Consider the following 23,926-nt stretch of genomic DNA (forward strand, 5'->3'; position numbering starts at 1 on the left):
GTAGAGAGCCCAGCACCGATCCTTGTGGCACTCCACTAGTCACAGGCTTCCAGTCTGAAAAACAACCATCCACCACCACCCTCTGTCTTCTACCTTTGAGCCAGTTCTGTATCCAAATAGCTAGTTCTCCCTGTATTCCATGAGATCTAACCTTGCTAATCAGTCTCCCATGGGGAACCTTGTCAAACGCCTTACTGAAGTCCATATAGGTCACATCTACTGCTCTGCCCTCATCAATCTTCTTTGTTACTGGACAATGATTCAGTTTTTAAAAATGCACTCCCAAATTTGTGTAAAAAGCCATGAAATACCTTCCTAAAAATCAAACCAAGATTATGAATACCTCTCTCAATATTGAGGTCAGTGCACTCTTCATATATTGACTATGGTTTGCTGACGCCACAAATTGTATGCACATCCCTGGACTCCAAATTTAGAAGAAAAATGAAAAAAATGCTATACTTTTCCTGTTGTTATTGAATGGACTATATTCTCATTACTGAAGTGATTGGTGGTCATTCATTTGTTATTCATAGAGCTGGAGCAGTACAGGTATTGTAATGGTAGTCACTTAAATTTTGCTTATCAATACAGGACTGGTTAAACTCATATGTTATATGCACGAATGCAATATTCTTCTCTACCAATATTTAGTGTCCACTATTATAGCAGTTAGGTGGCTGCAGATACAGCAATAAACATCAATTCTTAAATCTCACTTCTGAAAGCTCAAGTCAATTTGCACTCAGTAGTAGAACCCTCACCAAAAGGTCAGTGGGTTGTTGGCTCAAGTCCCTGTGTTGAGAATTAAGCACAATAGCTATCCAGATCAGTGTGATGCTGAAGGAATGGTACATTGGAGGTGCTATATTTCAGAAGGGATGTAAAATGAGGCCCCATCTAATATCTTGGGTGTATGTAAAAGACCTTTTGGAATAAGAACAATTTCTCCTTGACGTTCTGGCTAATATTTATCCGTTAACTGTCACTAAACAGATTGTCTAGTCATTATTTCATCAAAGATTGTGAAACCTTGCTGTTCAGCAACTGTCTACTAAGTCTACAACAGTTACCACTTGACTGTAAACTGTTGTGGGGCACCCTGAGTTTATGAAAGTTCTTTCTTCTTTCAATTAATAGCCTGATGATGAGTTGTATAAAAGTATTTTCTGTAAACTTTAAGTGACTGTGATTTCTCATTTGTCTTGGATGTACAGTTTTTGATCATTTTACTTGTCTTGAATTCCAGTGATGTTCAAAATAAAATGTTGTTTAATGTTTTTCTCCAATGCCTGAGTATTTTGTAGCCCAAGATTTGCAAACTGATTTTCTCTCTCCATATTAAAATCTGGGTTTTCAAATTGCAATTAAAAGTTGACTTTACTGAACATTAATTATAAGCTTCTTTTTTTTTAACAAATCCTAACTTTGAGAATTAATGGTAGGGCCATGGGGCGTGTTGCCAAACAAAGAGACCTAGGGTGCAGATTCACTGTTCTTTGAAAGTGGAGTCGCGGGTAGACAGGGTGGTGAAGAAGGCATTTGGCATGTTTGCCTTTATTGGGCACAACATTGAGTATAGGAGCTGGGATGTCATACTGTGGCTGCACAGGACATTGTGGTGAGGCCACTTTTAGAATACTACTTACCATTCTATAGGAAGGATGTTGTTAAATTTGAGAAGCTGCTGAAAAGATTTACAAGGATGTTGCTGTGACTGGATGGTTTGAGCTATAGGGAGAGGTTGCATAGTCTGGGGCTTTTTTTCCCTGGAGTGTCAGAAGCTGAGGGGTGACTTTGTAGAGGTTTATAAAAGCATGAGATGCATGAAAAGGGTGAATAGCCAAGGTCTTTTTCCTAAGGTTAGGAGTCCAAAACAAGAGGGCATAAGTTTAAGGTGAGAGTGGAAAGATTTTAAAAGGACCTGAGGGGTAACTTTTTCATGCAGAAAGTGGTGAATGTATGAAACGATCTGTCAGAGGAAGTGGTCTAGGCTGGTACAATTACATCATTTTTAAAAGGCATCTGGATGGGTATGAATAGGAAAGATTTGGAGGGACACGGGCCAAATGCTGGTAAATAGGACTAGGTCAGGTTGGGATGTCTGTTCGATGTGAACCAGTTGGACTGAAGAGTCTGTTTCTGTGCTGTATGACTGTATAGCTAAACAGTCATTCCCTACATTTCCAATAAGAGGAACTGTATTTGGTGAAGAGGTTTAACTTTATCTATATGTACAGAAGAAAATCAGCTAATGCATTTCAGAAGGTTTAAAATCTGTCACAATGTTTCTACAAAAAACTTACTGCTTCCTTATATCTAATCAAATATCTTGTTGCTCATTTGCATGCTTTGGTTACCTAATATATTTTTCAAACTAAAAAGATACAACAAAAAGCTTAACAGCAGAAATAGGAAATGAAAGTATGAATCATATGTTATTCTTATCTGTGGATGATGCTAGAAAAGTGAAGTTCACAAATAGCACTGTAATTGGACACAGATTTTTTAAAATTTTCAGTCACCAGGGAGAAAAAAGACAGTCCAAGAAAGAACTGAATAAAATGCCCAAAGTAACAAAGGTTGGAAGTCTGAATAATTCAGTGAAGAGAAACATTTGACGCCACTTTATTGAAGCTGATGTAAAAGGCTATGGAATACTGGTCTCTACCTCAAAAGAGCTGGAATACAAAAAAGTAGAAATAGTATTACAATTGAATGGAGCTCTGATTTAGGATCTAGTGAACACCACTAAGAATATCAATGCAAGATTAATGATCCTTTGAAGATGATTAAAGTAGGCTAGCATGAGCACACTGTTTGCTCTGGTGAAAGAGCCCAGAACATAATCTTAAAAATAGAGCTCAGCTATTCATAGGTAGGTCTGAAAGCACCTCCTAACACAATGGCTAACGCAAGCCTGGAACTGTCTCCCAAAAAGCTGTTGATGTTGGGTCTTTTGAACATTTCAGAACTGAGATTGCCTAACAAAAATCTATTCATGGTGTGAGTATATATGAAATTAAGATACAGATCCATCATGATTTTATTGAGTGACGGGAGATTCAAGGTGCTCAATGGCCTCCTCCTGTTCCTGTGTCACAATATAGATTACAAAACAGTGCGCAATCAGTTCTTGTACTCACATTTATGATGGCAGAACTTGTAAATTGCATCTGCTGCAGTGGCAGTTACCACAAATAGTCTATGCTCTTTGTCAATAGAATGTTTGTTTGATTCCAGTTAATTGGATCAGACAGATGGCACATCAGACTACTCAGCTCAACTACCTGGCAAGTGGTTCTACATTTTAATTCAGGAAAATTATGCTATTGGTAGTACTATAATATCATTGATTGTATATTAGTCAACCAATTGTTTTCAGTAGAATTTTTGTATTTAATTTGTTGCTTCTAAACTGGAAATGAATTGACGTGGCTCCTGCATGCAATCTATTCTAATCTGATGGCATTTCCAAGCAGTACATGGTGTGTCGAACAAATTGTTGAATTTCACCCTTGTATCTGACTTACTGAGACTCCTTTGACTGATTTACAAGTGGATGAAAAAGCCTCATCTGGCACTTTTAGCTTATAATTTAACTGTAACTAATGCAGTCTACGTTACAATCTCTGTTCCAGGTCTGACAGTCAGTTAGATCTACCCAGTTGCAAACGTTGGAAGAAAATCCAATGAAAGGGAACATTCAACAGCACAATTTCTGCCAGATGAAATGGAACTCCAGACACTTTTCAGGATTCTACAATAACTAAAACTTTCTTCAATACGGTGTACGCCATAAGAAAAGTCTTGCAGCAATGTTGAAAAATCCTGTGTTTGTGGAGTCTTTCATTGTTTTCATCATCGTGTTGTCTGTCCATGCTGTGATCTGGAACCTCTTTACCTGGTGCACACTAGCCTTGGCGATTCAAGCTTATTACGTTCAGCACAAGTGGGACAGGTTACTGAAATCCGGAAATGCTGTTTTTCAATATAGATCAGCCTTTAGTAGTGGCCTGCTGCCAGCCAGTGTGGTTTTGCCTTTGCTAGGAATTGTGTTAAAGGAGCAGTGGGAAACTGTTGGAAATGTACAGTTCGAGCGGTTCTGCACCATGTGTTCAGCTGCAGGAATGGCCATTGCTCTGTTTATCTCATTACTGGGTTTGGGCCTCACAAAGCCTCGGCCCACGAATACCAGCATTGTGTATGGTTTTGCAGCCAGTGCCATAATATATACCCTGAAGCACGCTCTTGCAGTGTCTGAAGTCATCGAAATCCTGGAGATACTATTGATTTTTGTCTATCTTTCTCTCATTGTCCTTTATATTATGCCACGGAGCTTCACGCCAGGAGAAGTTATGTTGTTTTTGTCAGGTTTGAGCATAGTTACCAACCAGCTCATCAAACGATCTTTGACTTTTGGAGATGGTAGATGCGATCCACTTGCATCATTCCTCTTGGTGACTGTGGTTGGAATGGCCCTCCTGGGATTTATTTTCGCTCTCTTGTACTGTTTCATGGACTCTAAAACCTGGGTTTCATCACTGATTTTCCATGTGACCACTATGGCTTTTGGAATGGGAATCATGGTGCCCTGGTTCTACCGGCTGACCAGAAACCATCTTTTTCCTTGGCTTCTCAACTTCCTTACAGCCACCAGAACAAGGATCTACCTACTGAGCTACTGGATCACACTGGCATTTCTTGCTTCTGTCATTGTCTTTCATCAGAACAGTAAGCAATCATCTGGGTCTAAAAAGTACAAAGCTTCAACTGCTATAAGGAAAAGTTTTCATTTCATCATAGTGGCAACCTATGTCCCAGGTCTCCTCTATGATCGTCCACTACTCTATGTTGCTGCTGTGGTTTGCTTTGCTGCATTTGTGACGTTGGAATATATAAGGCATTTTAGGATTAAACCACTAGGAATGATGTTGAGACCAATGCTGGCCCTGTTCCTTGATGACCGTGATAGTGGTCCTTTGATCCTGACACACATTTACCTGCTACTAGGACTGACCCTGCCTGTATGGCTTTTCCCTGGAGTGTTTGCCCCAGAGAGCTCTTTCTCAGGAGAGGTAGCACTGGCTCCATATGCTGGAGTTCTAGCCGTGGGAATTGGCGATGCATTGGCTTCTGCTATTGGAAGCACAATGGGAGAAGTTAGGTGGCCTGCAACTAAGAAAACCTTTGAAGGAACAGCAACTTCTGTCTTTGCCCAAATCATCGCTGTTGCTTTGATTCTAATCTTTGATAAAACAGTGAGTTTGAATGGCAGCTACACCTGGATTGTGGGATCTATTGTTATAGTCTCCCTATTAGAAGCTTACACTGATCAAATAGACAATCTTTTATTGCCCTTGTATCTTTTCCTTATGCTAATGGTTTGATTGAGAGAGTTGGATGTACACTAATGTTGCAGCAAATTCAGGGGCAGATGCTACCCAAAAAAAAGGAAATCATAATATTTGAAGGTGATTCCAAAACAAATTAATGTTGAACTGACAAATTATTATTTTAAAACAATGATAACTGTAATACAAAAGAATGTGTTAACGCTTTTCCCAATAGTGAATTCATTCCCTGAAGTGAAATTAAGCCCAACACACAAGGAAAATCCTTTAGTTTGTTCTCTGGTCTGGATTGATTTAACCAGCCGCGCCCTGACTTGGAAAATTAATTAATTACATCAGCCAGAGCATTCAGAATCTATAAAGAAAGGAAGATCTTGAATCTTTAGACATAGCCTTTCATTTTAGCAATGAATGAAGAATTGTGCCTTAAACATCAGAATGGTAAAGGTCACAACTGCTGTTTTTTCACATGGACCTCAACACATTATCAGTTTGAAGAGAGAAATCTTGTCAAGTGGTATTTTCTCTGTTCAGTAAAAATGAAACAAAAATAGTACATCCCAACCATTGATATAATCATGTCAATCTTTATATTTCTGATATTCGCTTAACTGTGACTGACTAGTTTTGTTTTTCATGCAGTTGGAAGTCACAATTCACAATAAAATACTGCAGCTACTGAAATTCTGAGACAAACATCCACATTGCTGGAAACACTCTGCAAGAAGTATAGTGAAAAGAAAAGGTTAATATTTCAAGTCTAATCTTTTCATGTTCTGAATCAAAAATTAGAGCAGAAGGATTAACCTTTAACCTCCTTTTAAAATACTGTATGACTTACTGAGTCCTTCCAGAATGTTCTGTTTCGATTCCAGATTTTCAACGTCTACATATTTCATTACCATTCCTGACCACTATCCAGTAAATCCTGATGATGAAAGGTTCTCATGTGGATTTTAGGCAAGGATGGCTTTGATCTGAATATTAAATGTTCTTTCACTAACCCAACCTGGTATTATCAAATGTAGAAGAGAAAAGGAAAAAGATTATTAAAACTTGCTTTTTAGAAACAAGGTATTGAGTCAAGAAAAAAATCTCAACTAGCAGACCTTGTGATAATACCGTATTTTGCATGTGTGTTGCTGATATTTGCTGATTGAGGTGTATAGATCACACGCAACCATCTGCAAACGTAGTCATGTGACTTATGCGTAATGGACCTTAAGATTTTATTGCACGGAAGATCATAGCTAAAATTTATATGTATCGGAAAATGGAATGAACCTTAATTCTTACTGAAACCACATCAACCAGGAACAGTACAAAGGGGTATGGTTGGTACTTGAGTAACCTGGAACAATGCAGAACATTCAGAAAGTATACACCGTAATATGTAACTGTTATACTTCACAAACAAAAGCAAATTGTGATCTGTCATTGGAGAAAGAAGGAGTGAACAGACTGAAGGATCTTTATCAGAGTGAGTGGAGAGAAGGTTAGGTGGGTAAAAATTTGGTGAGTCACTCAATCATGGTCACTAGTATCCACCTTACAGGAACTGGTCCAGAAAACAGAGACCTGGAAGTCAGTTGCCAGTCATTCAGCAGTGGTTACTGCATAATCATGCAGAAAAAAAAACAGAAAGAGAATTAGAAAAGTGATTCAAGTCTGCTGTGCCATTCAATATGATCATACCTGATCATTTTTCTCAATGCCATTTTTCCTGCATGTTACCTGTTTATCTCAGCTTTAAATAGTGATGGGAGCATCCATAACCCTTATCCTTCGAGTGAATCCATTTCTCCCCAACACTCCCAAAAAATTGCACTTTAACCTGAGATTGTGCCCATGTTCTTGATTTCCCACCCAACAGAAACAACCTCATTGTCTACCCTGTCAGGTCCATGATTCTAAAAGCTCTGGTTTTGGTTTGGTGTAAACGTTTAACTTATTATGCCCTTATTAAATACCTTAGATACATTCCTTAAGACAAATGCACTTTTTAAATGTAAGTTTTTCATGTAAGTAACAAAAAAGAAGTGAGAAAGACGGATACTTCGCCCAACTATCTCTCAGACCATGCACAAAAAATGCTTACGAATGATCTTTAGTTACTAAAAAACAAAATCATAACTACAACACATTTTGCACTAATTTATATTTAAACATCAGTGCTTTTCTTTGACTGATATGTGATATGAGTCATATTCCAAATTTCACCATTTCAACTCGTGGTTGTTAGTCTGTCCCATGTTTTCTAATTGGGCAGTAGTTAACACCCACTAGAGAAATTTCATCTCCAGGATGAAAGAAATCACTACCTCAATGATTGGCTGGTGAACATTTGAATAATTTTTTCTGGGTGGGAAAAAGTGAAATATTGCTGCTTATTGTAGAACATATGTTTCAACATCTAGAGCTATGTGGTCAAATATCTGTTTAAATGGTTACTTCAAATAGTGCATAAATGGGGGAATTGGTGGTTTTACTCATAACGTCACTAAACTAATAATCCAGATGCCCAGGCTAATGCTCTGGGCACGTGGGTTCATCCCATTGTGGTAGAGAATGGAATTTAAACATATTAATAAATTTTAATATCAAGATAGTCTCAATTATGGTGACCATGAGACTATCAACAATTGTTCTAAAAACCCATCTGGTTTACAAATGGGCCTTGGGGAAGAAAATCTGCCATTCTTCCTTGTTCTAACCTAGATGTGATCCTGGACCCACAACAATGTGATTTACTCTTAACTGCCCTTTCAAATGAGGCAATTAGGGATGAGCAAGGCAAATGCTGACCTTGTCAGCAACACCAATATCCCATGAAGGAATAGAGAATATTAAGAGAGTTATATGAGAAAATAATTCATCAGGTCATGGAATAAGCTAAGCATCTTGGTCTTCATTACAACCTAGTGACACCAGTTGAGAAAGATAGGAGTGTCTGCATCAATGTCAGGTTGGTTCAAACTTGGTTGTGATGTATTTATAATAAGGTGGGCTTGTAAATAACCACAGGTCAATACACTGAGTAGTTGTCAAATGAGAGGAGCAGCAAGTGAATACCTACAGCGGAGATGGCAGAAGACCAAACAATTTTATATTGAAGTTTTTCCGTACGGTTAGTCATCCAAGCTTGTATTTCATTCCAAGAAAATTAAGCACACCTCATTGAATACAACAAAATGGATATTGTCTCTTATTACTTCAGTTTGCTGGAGGACTGATAAATTCAAGCACTGCTCTACACTGAATATAAGTTAAATGTTCCCCACAAGTTGCTTGCTTTTTCTTTGATTTAAATTATGATCTGTGCTGTAAAATGATTGTTGACTTCAAGAAATTTACTGAAGTCAGTAAATTAAATTTCTTGATCATAAACCTTTGATAAGATGCATGCATAACTTTATAATCACAAAAGATTTGGAAGCTGAAGATCTTGTGAGGCTACAAAATACTAATAAACCATGTAAAAATGATTCTATAGTTAAATTCTGTGTGCTGCAATTACTGAATACATGCTTTGTTAACTTCTGATATGTAAAACAAACTTCATGTAACTTGCATGGTGCCTGACAGTTAAATTAGAATTTTTATTTTACAATGTTGCACTGATAGTGCATCTGTTTTAACATGGCTATTGTCTACTAGTTGTAATGAATCATGAATATTTGTTTTTATAGCTTTTTCTCCCTTCTGGCCTATTCCAATGTTACCTTTGCTTCCTCTGACACAATCTCCCACACTTTGTCCCTTGTTTGTACCCTTTTCCCAGTCCTCCTATTCTATCTATTTTCAGTGATGAGAAGAAATCCGTATGCCATGTGTCTGCATTTTCACAGCCAATAACATTCAGCTATCATAGGCTGATCACGGTTATTGTATTTCACAGAGGAAACAGGATTCTGAAATCATCCCTGAGAAAGTGGCACAGTGGTTAGCACTGCTGCCTCGCAGCGCTAGGGACCGGGTTCAATTCCTGCCTCAGGCAACTGTCTACGTGGAGTTTGCACATTCTCCCAGTCTGCATGGGTTTCCTCCGGGTGCTCTGATTTCCTCCCACAGTCCAAAGATGTGCAGGTTAGGTGAATTGGCCATGCTAAGTTGCCCGTAGTGTTAGGTGCATTAGTCTGGGGTAAATGTAGGAGAATGGGTCTGGATGGGATGCTCTTTGGAGGGTCAGTGCGGACTTGTTGGGCTGAAGGTCCTGTTTCCCACACTGTAAAAATCTAAAAAAAGCTATTGGAATGAGAAGGGGGGAAGTGGGGGAAAAAAGAGGAAAGGAAACGGAAGTGAAACAGAAAAAATTCAAGAACAGACTTACTCAATCTTCTTAAGGCACTTAGAGATGGACAATTAATGCTGGTCTAACCAGTGACTTCAACATCCCATGACAAATTTTAGAAATACCCATGCACTCAGATATCAGAACTTGACAGTGTAAAGAATTTATAATTTTAGACCCTTTGTTCAAGCTTGAACTAATAAAGTGGTTAAGCAAAACCCACTGAACTCTGAGTCATACAGCATAGAAACAAACCCTTTCTCAGTGCTTCTATTTGCATGCTCGCCAACTGAGAAAGGCCTCCATAGATGCACCATGTTTAATGTCTACAATGTATTAACAGTAGAGATTGCAGTGTAATTCATACACCAGCCTTTTTTTTTCCCACCCCATCTTTAAATATGGTGCAGTTTAAATGTTCTCTCTCTGAACAAGCTGCACTTCATTAATATATTGATCACTAACCTTCAATGTTATCCTTACGCTGATTTGTATTGTAGTGAAGTATGGAAGGTTTGCATTGTATTCATGAAGTATAAAATGTCAGACAAGAATAAATCAATCTATTGATCATTCATGCTGTATTAATGGTTTTCTTTCTTTCATTCTTATAATATTAGCTCTCTTTCGTTACTATTTCCATACCTGGGGGATCAATAGGACACTACCAGACTTGTAAACAAGTTCCCCAAGACTTGATTAATTCTAATGAATGTTTGAGTATCTGAGCCAAGATTCTCAGGCATCCAAGCAAGATGCACAACTTAATTTCTCACAAGTTTACTCCAGCATACTGACAGAATCAGCCTCAATGAGATATTGAAAGTAAAATACTGTGGATGTTGAAAATCTGAAATAAAAACAGAAACTGTGGAGACACTCAGCTGGTCTGGCAGCAGTTGTGGAGAATGAAACAGTTAACATTTTGAGTTTGTTAGGACTCCTCTTTGCCTCAATAAGACCTTTTATTAGAGGTTGCATGTTACAAATTTCCAGCTGAACAATTTTTTTTTTAAATTTAGTTTCTTAAAAGAGAATAAAGCAAAGCATAGGATAGATGAATTGTAGCTTTATTCCAGAATAGGTAAAATGTGTGGTCAAGACAAATCACAGTAAGAGTAAGAAAGATAATTGCAGAAGGATACAATTTGCTTAAATCCATGATCAATGCCACAGAAAGATAGTTCATCATATTGCGATTTAATTTGTAAATATACTCTCAACACAATCTAAAATATTATACATTCCAGCTAGCAGCATAATACACTACATCTGCGTACATAATGTCTTTCTGTATTGCATTAGCTCTGTTTAAAATGATGAAATTTAAGTGTATAAAAGTGGGAATGGTAGTTCTGGAGTTGGCTGCAACCTGGAATTGAGAAAAGAAAAAGCATAATTAGCACATTTATCTAAACAACAATGAGCATGTTTATTCAGTCTTACACTGTCTCATTTGACGGAGTTATATAATGTTACAGCCCATGCAGGCTCATTATGCCTATATGACTTCATTGATAATTGTCTTATTGCTCTTTTCATTCCCCACTGCTGCCCTGTAATTCCTTTCCCCTCCAAGTATTTCTTCAATTCTCTTTTCAAAGTTAATCTGCTTTTACTCCCATTTCAAGCAGTGCATTCCAGGTGGCAGCAACTTCAAAAAAGCTCAACTTTTGCCTGTCTTCTGCCAATCTGCACAAATGTTCATTCCAGAATTGAACACAATATTTTAGTTAAGGCTAAACCAGTGTTTTGTAAAGGTTTTTGCAAGGTTTGTTAAGGTTTTTATAACATCTATACCTTGAAACATATTTTTTGAAAGAATAACCTTCTGAACTTTTGTTTCAAGTACTGATGTGCAAAAGCGGCTGCTGTAGTTTCCTTCCCATGGTGGCACAGATTGAATGAATGGTGGATTGAAATGAAATGAATGGGAGAGCTGGAATGAACAAAAGAAGTAAATTGTCCAGATTCCTCACCACTAGCTAGGATTATCAATATCTGTCCAGGAGGCAGAAGGCAGCAGTTCCCTTTAATTGAGTTTTCTAACTCAGCCCAGGCAGGAGATGGCACATTTTTCAGAGCAGCATATTCTCTTCCTGTTGATCAAATACAAAATCTGACCAATAAACCTTCCAGCAGACTAACTGTGGTGGGATTCCCCATTCAGACTTAGACCTCCATTGCTTGACAAAAGAAGAAATATTCAGCAGGTGGTTTAATTAAAAGTAGGAAAATATCCAAGCTAATGTAATCAAACCAACATTGGAATCTTGTAAATACAACTGCACTCACCAGTTCTCCTTACTCCAGTGACTATCCTGGGATTCCATCAGGTGGAAGGCATAGACATGCCGTGATTTATTTGACATGTTTCGAGCACTTTTGTGCACAGCCTCTCCATGAATAAGGATAAGACCACCTGCATATAGCAAAACATCCAGCATCAGGCAATTTAGACAGTGTCTTAATCAAATTAACATTCAGGTTAAGAGCATTTTTCATACATGCCTTTACATATTTAAATTGCAGCATGGTTACTATTAAATAAAAAATAGTCCCTCTAGCATGGTTACTATTAAATAAAAAATAGACCCAGAAGGGTTTTCTGCCTGCACAGGCTAGAAATCCAGGCATCTATATTACAGGGTGTATTCTCCCTTCCCAACATCAGGTCAAGACACCCTGCAACTTAAAGCCACAGATGCTATTTGAAAACCTTCCCTCAGCTGTAATTGAGAAATTCAAAGCATCAGTGATGCTCACACTGTGAAAACACCAGGTAATTTTAGTGTGTAAACTACTGAATGTCAAATAAGGTGGAATAATTCAACACTCCTATCAGTCCGATTGGAAGGTTCAGCCAGTGATGGAGTCAATACCTCATGGTGTTATTGATCTTTCACCTGCTTTACTTGCAAACACTAGCTGATAAATGCTCACCAGGCCTGCTTCGAGGTCTACGCAGAAACTGCATTCCACCAAAATCTCAAGTGGGGTCCTGGAGTCAAGTATCAATTCATTTTTGCTTCCTTCCAATTGGTCAAGTCTTGTTGCTTCCCCTCTCATATCCTTCCTCCCATCCCTATGTATGCACCCCCATAGTGCAAGAAATCAGGGATGCCAGACCATTTCTTGCCATAGGATTGAACATTGCTTTACAACTTAGATAAAGTCAAATCCATGTCATTGCACAGAATTTTTAACCAGTGTTTTGAAGATTATCTGCTATATTTTCTTTTGCTTTCCTGTGAAAATCAGAAGAGTTACATCGCTCATAGACTAATTAATATCAAGAGTTAGAGAAGCCAAGTCTATTATAGTAATTTACTCTCATAGTTATACAGATGATAAGTAGTATTTTTGGCATCAGAGGCATTCAAATACACTACTTGTAATGTTCCCTGATATTACATCACTAGAGTTAACTCCATGCTGCAGCCAACAATAGAGATACAAAGCATTACAATCAATCTTCATTACCATCTCAAATTCACATCTACCTTTTTTAACAGGAACTGGGATAAATTCATTGTCTGGATAATCAGGTTGCTCTCCAATAAATTTGAGCAAAGGATATTCTCCTTTAGGGGCACGTAACATCCTCCGAGTAATACCAGCTGTCAAGTCAGAAAGAAACAAAGTATTGTATATTGGGTATGAAGCATGAGTTGATATTTCAAACAGCAATTTCTCTTGTGTGTGAATTTTCCTGTTACACCTTTTTTTTCTACTTCCTATATCCCAGCTTAGGAAAGCTTGTGGGGAGAAAAACACAAAGAATTGCTTGAGGACTCTATCTTCCTGATCTCACCACTCTGCCCATAGAATGGCTTCTGTCCAGGACAAAGCAGGATGCTTGATCGGGACCCTATACATCACCTTAAATATTCACTCCCTCCACCATTAATGCACAGTGGCAACAGTGTGTTTCATCTAGCAAATGCACTGCAGCAACACAAGGTTCCTTCAACAGCATCTTCCAATCCCATAAACTCCTCCACCAGGAAGAAAAAGAGTAACAGATGCATGGGACAACCACCTATAAATTCCCCTACAAGTCACACACCATCCCAAATTGGAACTAAATCCCTGACCCTCTACTTGTTACTGAGTCAAAACCTTGGAACTATTATCACAATTCTTACCACACCACATGGACTGCAGTAGTTCAAGAAGGTAGATCACTATCACCTTCTCCAAAGGCAACTAGGAATTGGTAATAAATGCTGGCCCTGCCAGTAATGCCCAAATCCCATGAACAAATTCAAAACAAAACTTCACCAACACCACAGATGAGATTGCATTTCATAACTAACAGATGATGTCAAGGTCCAAAGGTGGTTTAAATAGGCAGTTCCCCTAAAATAGAATCCAGGTATTGCTAAAGTACGTGAGAGACATCAAGTCGCTGAGATTAATACCTGTGTGTGAGCCAGGAATGAACCAAAGACAGCTATTCTCCTCAGTTGCATCCTCCAATGCAATCCAAAACCCGACAATACGTCCAAGAGGTTCTGTATATAGGAAGGAGGCATCCTGATGCGGGTTTACTGGGGACAGTGTGAACAAGATTGATCAGAGAGTAATCAGGGATGAATTGGTTGTCATCAAAATCAGATCATCAGTTTACAGAAAATCCATACTCTTAGAAACCAAAAGCAGGAGTAGGACAATTAATCTTCCAGGCTAATCCATCATTTAATATGATCACACTTGAGCTTCTATCCAAACTCCATACTCCCACTTTCTCTCCATACCCCTTGATACTTTTAAGATTTAAATATTTATCAATCTCTTTCTTAAATATACTCAGTGACGTGAGTTCCATAGCCTTCTGTGGTGGTCAATTCCACCGGTTGACCACCTTCTGATTGCAGAAATGTTTCCTCTTCTCAGCCCTAAATAGTTCTATATAGTTTTTCCATATCCTCTTGGTCCTAGACACCTCCAACCAGGGCAAACATTCTCCACGCATCTAGTTTGTCTAGCCCTCTTAAATTTGTATATATTTCAATCAGATCCCTTCTCACTCTTCTGAACTCTAATGAGTACCAGTGCAGTTGAACCAATCTGTCCTCATATGATAGTCCTGCTATTCTCAGTATTAGCTTAGTGAATCTCTGTTGCATTCCCTCTATGACAAGTATTTCCCTACCTAGGGAAACCAAAACTGCACACGACACTCCAGATGTGTTCTTACCAAGTCCCTCTATAACTGTAGTGGGATGTTCCTACTTCTGAATTCAAACACTGTTGAGGTTCACTCAGTCGATCAGGAAAGGGCACCCTACCATTTCCTCTCTGAATTCTCGCAAGAGTGTCTCACTACATCAGCAATGGTACCTCACATCCCTCCCACTGTTTAAAACAAAAGTGACAGAGGAAGAAAAGTAATCAATCTAGTTATGAGATGATTGTTGAAGAAAGACAAGATATAATTGTAAAATATCAGTCATGCTTATTACGTTGGGAATATTATTCTCTTCATTGTTATCCAATGATATTGACAGAGCAAACACAGGGACAACTGAGTGGTAAGTTTGTGGTGTTACAGGAAAGGTGGTTTGGCCATACCTTCACCACCAATTTGTGGTTGCTGAAGAAGGGAAAAAACAGAGAAACATGTTGTTAGCATTTTGTACAAGCTTACATTACAGTAGAGTGCTCTAGTGGTACAAGAGTTTACATTACAGTAGAGTGCTCATGACAATTAACACAGGATTCAACTGATTAACTTCAGCCACCTGACATAACCTATAGCGTCTCTGTGACAGACACATGGTCATCTCATGGACTACATCATCAAGTAGGTCGAGACATCTGCATAAACCCACGAGATAGTGTCTCAGAACATTACAAAAATTGATCATATGTGACGTCAGAATTAAATGTCGGAGTGGGTTTCCTAGAAACTTTTAGTGCAGAATCTCCCCAGGTCCTGAACAACCTGGGATCAGGTGAGGAATTCAGGAGAATCATGGGAGAACTTGGTTGAGACCTTTCTCGATGCCTGGAGTAACAGCTTTCCAACTGAGTTCTGGATATCAAGACCAAATCCTTGCTGTGAGTGATGAGAGGCTTATTAGTGGGGATTATTGATTATTATTACCCTCATTACCATCTAATCTCATCCCATTAATGTGCAAATTCCTATTGTACCGTACACTGGATAGAAGCTAGATACTGAGAATTCCTGACATGAAAGTTGGAGCGGGTGTCTGGTGACTCCAGCTCACCACTTGCTCTTTTGGACCTCCATCTTGGTCAGCTGGTATGAATGCCACAGGACATGGTCCATGGCATTGGCCATACACACTCCACATCCACACATATTGAAATGTGACACATGCCAGCCTCTTTGCACTATCATGGGACATTCCAATCCACTCACAGTACACTCCTGCACTTTAATCCTGCACTGTGGAGTACACCTGCACCTCTCATTGCAATGCTATTGGAAGGACAGTTTATGTGCAGGGACAGGCACCCAGTTTGCAGAATGGATAAGCATAACAGTATTCTGTCTTGCTTATCTGGTTACAGCAGACACAAAGCCAGACGAGTTGTGAGCTGTCACCAGTGTGAACATGTTACTGGAGGGCAAAGTGTTATGTGAATCTCCGACCTAGTTCCAAGTGCCTTCAAAGCACATACACTACATATGCTTCAGTCAATTGGCTATGTCTCAGAATAGAAGGGGTGCAGTCTTCAGTTGAGTCAAGGGGGCTGCTGACAGAGGTCCCAGTACCTTTAGTAATGGGCAGCATCCACTCACAGTTAGTAGCTTGTGCACAGTCAGTTATCTATTTGAGGTATTCAGGGTCAGGGTCCATGTCACTGGAGTCCGGAAAGTGGGCCACAGTCAGTACTGGGTATCAGTGGAATGAGCATGGAATAGTGGAGTGAGAGTCAAGGGGACTGTTGGGAGATGGAGTGAATCAACACTGGGGATTATAGGCAGCAGAAAAGATGCAGGGGATTGTAGGTGGCTGAGGAGACAAAGACAGTGAAGGTTGGAAAAATGATACATAAAGAGGGTGAGTAATAGTCCATGGGAGGACATTGTGGCTATGGAGGGGAGAGAGGTGTGTGCTAGGTGTGTACTACGGCCTCAAGGAGGAGACTATGGAGCCTCATGGTGGGCATCCCCAAATTGTAGTGAGGATGTTTGTGAAGTAAGGAATAGAGGTGGAGTCTTGATTCGATGTGGGGCTTTGGTCAAGCTGTACTATCCAGGAAGTGCCAGTAGAAATAGAAATAGGGGTTTGGGGGAAGGGAAGGGGTGACGTCCAAGCCAAGCCCACTACTCACGGTGTCCAGCATGATCTGTGTCTCCTTCCAAGGGCTGATGATTCCTAAAAGTGACCAGTGAATGGAAAATAACTGGGACCACACCCGAAATGGGCAGAGCTAGTGTCAGCCAAAAATGCATGCTCCACTTCTGTGCAATTGGAGATCTTTCAGGACACTTGCTACAATGTAACTATTCACATCATTTACAATTATATCATTATGCATGTGAGATGCATTTGCTGGTCACAAGTGATGCCAACCATGTCACCTGTCATTGCAGATTGCTGGTAGGCATCTCTACAAAGCACAAGTAACCATAGGCAGCACAATCAAAGGAGGCACTTGCTGGCCACAGTGCACACAACTATTGCAAGACTACCTAGCGTGCAAAGGAGCACCTGAACTTTAAGTAGAATACTCCTTTATATGCAATGATGCTTTATGTAGGTGACATTGGGCTGGCAGGAGAGGGGTTAGTCTGCATTCAGCATAACAGTATGCCATCCATTGTCACATAACCCATGGAGCACTCGTTGAAATAAGGTCTATGTCAAAGTGCCAAGAAGAGTCAATACATGGCCCTCCTTGTCTGAATGCACCATGTCTCACTATTGATGGATATGTTAAACCGTAATACGTAAGGGATGTGATTTTTAACTGCGCCCATTGCTAAGTCCCTGCTCCATCTGTTATGCTTCACACACAGGTGTGATCATTGCTGTTGCTGTCATGCATGAGGGAAGAGGAACAGTGCACCATCAAATGCACACATCACACTGAGAGGATCATATCATAATCCATCAATAGAAAGGGTTCCATTGCATCAATGTGGAAGTGATCCCTGATCACCGGTTTCACCTCTTGGAGATTTGCTCCGGTACTCAGATAGTTGATACAGTTTCTACATCCTTGAGAACTCTATATTCATGCTACATTGGAGGGTCCAGATGCTTTACAAGACTATAAGCCACTGTAGCCAATGCTGATGGGTTTGTTACACAGAACGTGACTAAGGTGAAGTGTAGATACAATGTACTATCCTTTGACCAGGTCATATTGAATTAGGCAATGGGACTGCTGAAGATGGGCTGGTCTGAGGGGACCAGTAACTCTGCACAATTGGAGCAAGCAGCAAGGGAATGTGATGGACACTGATGAACCAGGAGGAGACCACTCTTCCAAGGAAGTGGACAAGGATATTCAGCAAGCAGAACATCACCTTCTCCAAGACAGAGCACAGCTATGTCAACTACTGCAAACCAGACTTCATTCATACCTAGTTCTGGTAAATGAGAGCTGGGTACAATGATCACTCATTGGCTGTAAAATAGTTATTGCTCAACATCTTACCAATTCACTTGTATTCCAGGAGAGAAATGGAGCTTCTGTTTATTTGACTTCTGTCCACTTTTAATATTGATGTACAAAAGTTATTGTTTTGAATATTTGAAGGCTTCCCTGTATGAGATGGCACCTCAATGATAAGATGCCGGGCTACAGTGGGGGATAGAATTAGACTTAGAGAGAGCTGAAAGATGGGTCATGGCTAAGATCAGGGAGCTGTGTGGCTTACAACCATAGCTGCAGGAATGTGCAGTTGGGTAGTCAGACGTGCCACTTATGTACTGTCAGAAGGAACAGTTTGTAGCTTCTGTGCTACTATGCTGACAGTGAAGGGTAGCTTTAGTCTGCCAGTGCTCAATTAGACTCACTGCCAGGCTTAGAAGATAAAATCAGTGCCAGGAATGATAGTCTATTTGGGATATCCTGCCAGTGGCAAGGACTTCTGGCTACACTGAGAGTTAAAGTCGGGCTAGCATTGAATGAGTGGGGTGCCATGGGAACATGGTAGGTAGTCAATGAGGTGAATTTGGGACATTTGTGCAAGCAAACACAGATGTGTAGGTTAGGTGCATTGGTCAGGGGTAAATATAGGACAGTAAGGTAGTGGAATGAATCCGGGTGGGTTACTCTTCGGAGGGTCGGTGTAGCCTTGTTGGACCGAAGGGCCTGTTTCCACACTATAGGGATTCTATGATGGGCAGAGAGAAAGCCTCCATGGAACATGCCAAAATGACACTTTGCCAAAATAGAAGATTCAGCCCAAAGTCTCCAAACCATTCATTATTCTGCAATTGAGCTACTACTGCAAAATTAAGACACTGGAGTTAATAAATTATTAAAAATAGAGGCAAGTACCTAATAGCAATTGCTCTATAGAAACACCCAATAATAAATGTAACATAGATAGAAGACTATTCAATCCTCCTTGTTCATTCTCTCAGATCAAACCTATATTCCCCCCCACTATTTATTGAAGAGTTCCATGTTTTTGTTTCATTAGGAGGTCCATTTGCATTTCAATAATTAGAGGGACATAGTGGTAATGTTAATAGGCATGTATTCCATAAGCCTGGAAAAAAGCTCTGTCACAAGTTCAAATTCCAGCACAGAAAGTTGGAAAATGTAAAATTCAATTGATTAATAAATCTGGAATAAAATTCCAATATCATTAATAATGAACATGAATAATTGTGCTATTGTTAAGATTCCACTTGGCTCACTAAAAATCTTTAGGACAGAAATACACTATTCTTAGATGACTTGGCCTACACATGACTCCAGATCCATAACAATGCAGTTGACTCTTAACCAGACACTGCAAGTCACTCATTTAATCAAGTCACTGTAAAAAAAAAAGCACAGGACATAAATTATAATGGTTCAAGAAGGCTGCTCAGTTCCACCTTCTCGATGGTAATTAGACAAATGCTGAGCTTGCCAGCAAAAATGAATAATATTTGAGGAAACCGCTTGAGGAACTTCCTAAAGGAGATACATGAACATTTATTATCGTCCCCATTATTGTCATCCTGTGTGCTTCAGAAGTGTGTACAGATATTTTGCATAAAGCATAATTCATGAGAAGAGTCCCAAGGATAAAAAATTTCATTTACATGGAAAGATTAGAGAAGCTGGGCAGTTTTCTTGATGCAAAGAAGATTAAGATCTGATCGTGTGACAGCATGATGATTCGGTCACTCCACTGGGGAGCAGAGGAACTCTTACTCCCACCACTACATTACAAGATGATTTTTCTTCAGCAAATTTCTTCTCATTTCTCCTGAAACTGTGGCACTTCTCCTGAGAAAGGTACCAACATCAGGTGTCCTCCACTATGTCACAGAACTGACCATTATTCACATGAGTCTAGAAAGCAAGTGTCAGCAGGACGTCTGATTGTGGGGTAGCAAATGTGTTGACCCTGGCCTTGTCCTCCTCTGATGTTCATATGGAAACCCCCAGTTGCAATCAGATATATAGTTAGTTAGTTTTCCACTCTATCATCCAGGGAAATTGATGGGAAAATCAATTGTAGTGCCCCCATCATTGTTCTGGTTGAAATACTTTAAAACTGGTTTGATGTCAACTGGACTATTGTGTCCAATTTTAGGCACCCATTTAGGAAACTTGAGAAGGCATTGGAATGGGTGCAGAAAATATTCATGAGAAGAGTCCCAAGGATAAAAAATTTCATTTACATGGAAAGATTAGAGAAGCTGGGCAGTTTTCTTGATGCAAAGAAGATTAAGATCTGATCAGAGGTGATCACATAAGAAATTGAAGCAGAGGTAAGCCATTTGGCACCAAGTGTTTCTCTGCCATTCAAGAATATCACATTTGATATATCTGTGGCCTTAATTCTACTCTGCAACCTGCTCTATAACTCTTGTAGAACAAACATTTGTTTAATTCAGCCTTGAATATATTCAATAATCTAAGCTCCACTGCTCATAAAGAATAAATTCCTTCTCATCCATGTCCTAAATGGGACAGGCCTTATTGTGAAACCCCTAGTTCCAGATCCTCCCACAAGGGCAAACATCCTCTCACTGTCTACCTTGTCAACCCCCTCCAAATCTTGTATGTTTTAATAAGATCACCCTTCATTCTTCTAAGCTCTTAATCTTGTATAGTAGCCTTTTATGTGACACTTTATCAAAATCTTTACCTGGAATGAGCAGAAAGACTGGACAGGCCAGTGCTATATCATCTAGAGTGTAGAAGAGTCAAAGGGGATTTAATTGAAAAATGTAAGGTCCTGAGAGGAATTGACCATGTGGATGTTAAAAGGATCTTCCTCTTGTGGAAAATCTAGAATTAGGGATCATCGTTTAAAAACAAGGGGTCGCTCATCTAAAACAGAGATGAGGAAACATTTATTTCTCTCAGAGGACTGAGTGTGTTTGGAATTCCCTTTCTCAAAAGGCAATGGATGCAGAATCTTTAAATATTTTTAAGGCAGAGGTAGATAGATTCTTGATTACCAAAGGGGTGAAAGATTATCGGGGATATGCAGGCATTTGAATTGAGGTTAAAGTCAGATCAGCCATGATCTCATTGAACTGTGGAGCAGCCTCGAAGGGCTGTGTGGCCTTCTCTTGTTCGTCGTTTCGATGTTTGGATGCCGTTTTTTGACACCTTCATGTGCCCTGCTCGATTTGCCCTCAAACAATTCTAATAAAACTTGTAAACGCAATTTCCCTTTCATAAAACATATTAGCTCTGCTTGATTTATAGTGGCTATCAAAAAGACTAATATTTCAGCTTCTAGCTCTACCATTTGACCAATGGTGGGAGCAGAGAAATAACCTCCTCACATACCTTGAAAATATACATGCTTTGCACAATGACAGGTTTCTTTAGATCCAACTTCCGGGCTATCTCCTGTCACACAGAAACACAGATTCATTTCAATGGATGCAAATGTTTCAGTCTTTCTTTAATTCTGTCAGATCCAAACAATTCTCCGAGCAATGAGAGCAGCCAAGCTACCTGTTCTCAAATATATGTTAAATCTAAACTCAAGTAAAATGGGGAGGCCATGGTCTAGTGGTATTATTACTGCCTTGTTTATCCAAAGACCCAGGTCATGTTCTGGGGATCCAGGCTCATACCCTGCCATGACCAATGGTAGAATTTGAATTAAATTTTTTAAATCTGGAATTAAGATGAAATCATTGTTTGTTGTTGGAAAACCCATCTGGTTCATGACCCCTTTACAGAAGGAAATCTGCCATCCCTATCTGGTCTGGTCCACCTGTGATTTCAGACACAGACTAACTCATAGCTGACCTCTGGGCAATAAATGCTGACATCAGGTCACTGGTGCCCACACCCTGTCTGTGAGTCAAAAATGAAAGTTCATAGATGAGAACAGCAGAGAGTCTTTGTTAGTTTGTCCTTTCTCCGCTATGGAAGAACAAATGTGGCTAAAAGGAATACAACAAAGGCACAAAGAAGATTTTCAAGACTTGAGACTGATCACTGGGAGCAGAGGACTGATTAAAGGCTTGAAAAATCTTAAATTTCTTCGTGCACAGACAGACAAATAGTAAATGGCAGTTAAATTGGCAATAGGACAAAGGGTTCAGGAATCTTCGATGCAATTACCAATTCACAGGTTGAAGCACAGGTTTGCAGTGGTGGCAAAAACTGCTGAACTATTTAAGTGCAATGGATGAATCACAAAAACCTAGCATCCAAGTTTAGAAGGTATAAGGGAAGGTGAGTGGAATGTTGGTCTTTATTTCAAAAGGGAATAGAGTATAAAAATAGTGAAGTTTTGTTAAAGCTATGCAAGGAACTACACAAACCTCAGCTGGAATATTGAGGACAGTTTTAGGCTCATTATCTAAGTAAAGATATACTGGCATTAGAGGCAGTCCAGTGAAGATTCACTAGGCTGATATTGGGTGTAGGGAGACTGTCTTATGAGATGGGGTTGAGTAGGTTGCACCCATAACCATTGGCATGCAGAAGAACAAAGGCATTCTATGTTCAAGATTCATAGGGGACTCAAAAAGGTAGGTGCGGAAAATTTGTTTCCACTTGTGGGAGAGTTTAGGACCACAGGGCATAAGTGCAGAATACAGGGTTGCATACTTAAAACACAGTCAAGGAGGCAAACTGTATGTCAGCCTTCAAAGCAAGAGGATTCAAGTACAGGAACAAGGGTGTCTTTCTGTGACTATACAAGGCATCGGTGAGGCCACACCTGGAATAACATGTGCAGGTTTGGTCTCCTTATCTGAGGAAGGATGTTCTTGCTACAGAAGGAGTGCAGCAAAAATTTACCAAATTGATTTATGAGATGGTAGGCATCATCTCAGAGAGATTGAGTTAGATCAGATTGTACTCAATGGAGCTTAGAAGAATGAGGGGGGGATTTCAGAGAAAACAAAAAATTCTAACAGAACTGGCAGGTTATATGCAGAAAGAATGATCATGATGGTGGGGGAGACTTAGTTAAAGGCGTCATAGTTTAAAGATAAAAGGTAAACCTTTTAGGAATGAGCTGAGGAGAAATTTCTTCACCCAGAGAATGGTGAGCCTTTGGAATTCATTACAAAATGATTTAGGCCAAAACATTAGGCATTTTCAATAAGGGAGTAGATATAGCTCTTGTGGCTTGAAGGATCATGGGATTTGGGTGGTGGTACTGAATGGCTCTGATTGAATGGCCTTCTTGAGTTCCTACCTTTCTAAACCTGAATCAAAACTATTCATTGGGTTGAGACTGGTAAAGTGTTCCTAAAATTGGATTCAACAAACATTGTTATTTATTTCTACCTAGTTTCCAGCTAACTTAAAATAATGGAAAACATTTCAGTGACTTGACAATAGTCTACATCAGGCTTCACTGTTACACAAGTCCTGCTTGCTAGCAATTGCAAGATACTACATTAATGGTAGACTCAAGAAAGACCCACCTGCACTTTGAGTGAATGGGTGAGATTTTTGAAAATAGGCTCCAAGGCATGAAGAGCTGTGGATAAGAATCACATTACGAGTGAGTGTCTGTGGAAGCCATCTTGTTTAAGGTGAAACATGGGAATTAGGGATCATTTAGAGCATAGTCTAAGCTTTGTTGTGCCATCAATTCAATTTCTTTTCATTAGAGCACAGAGACCCAGCTGACATA

At 39.5% G+C, this 23,926-nt stretch overlaps 2 protein-coding genes across 4 annotated transcripts in view; one reads left to right on the plus strand and one right to left on the minus strand.

Annotated features, from left to right (window-relative positions):
• dolk (dolichol kinase) overlaps positions 1–9,358 on the plus strand; it is an 11,572-nt gene extending 2,214 nt beyond the window's left edge. Inside the window, exon 2 of the mRNA XM_043720364.1 lies at positions 3,642–9,358. Coding sequence (XP_043576299.1) covers positions 3,819–5,390 — 1,572 coding nt within the window. The 5' untranslated portion in view covers positions 3,642–3,818 and the 3' untranslated portion in view covers positions 5,391–9,358. The remainder of the gene's footprint in view (positions 1–3,641) is intronic.
• A 1,210-nt stretch (positions 9,359–10,568) lies between these two features.
• Positions 10,569–23,926, minus strand: part of phyhd1 (phytanoyl-CoA dioxygenase domain containing 1) — a 33,451-nt gene continuing 20,093 nt past the window's right edge. For 2 of the 3 annotated variants that reach the window (XM_043720367.1, XM_043720366.1), the window contains 7 exons: positions 23,715–23,770; positions 21,607–21,669; positions 15,223–15,244; positions 14,070–14,198; positions 13,149–13,265; positions 11,941–12,067; positions 10,569–11,017 (listed from right to left, as the gene is read on the minus strand). In XM_043720367.1, coding sequence (XP_043576302.1) covers positions 10,972–11,017; positions 11,941–12,067; positions 13,149–13,265; positions 14,070–14,198; positions 15,223–15,244; positions 21,607–21,669; positions 23,715–23,770 — 560 coding nt within the window. In that variant the 3' untranslated portion in view covers positions 10,569–10,971. The remainder of the gene's footprint in view (positions 11,018–11,940; positions 12,068–13,148; positions 13,266–14,069; positions 14,199–15,222; positions 15,245–21,606; positions 21,670–23,714; positions 23,771–23,926) is intronic. The other variant, XM_043720368.1, reaches the window with a different exon arrangement.

The sequence above is a fragment of the Chiloscyllium plagiosum genome, chromosome 30 (assembly GCF_004010195.1).
Source record: "Chiloscyllium plagiosum isolate BGI_BamShark_2017 chromosome 30, ASM401019v2, whole genome shotgun sequence".
NCBI lineage: Eukaryota > Metazoa > Chordata > Chondrichthyes > Orectolobiformes > Hemiscylliidae > Chiloscyllium > Chiloscyllium plagiosum.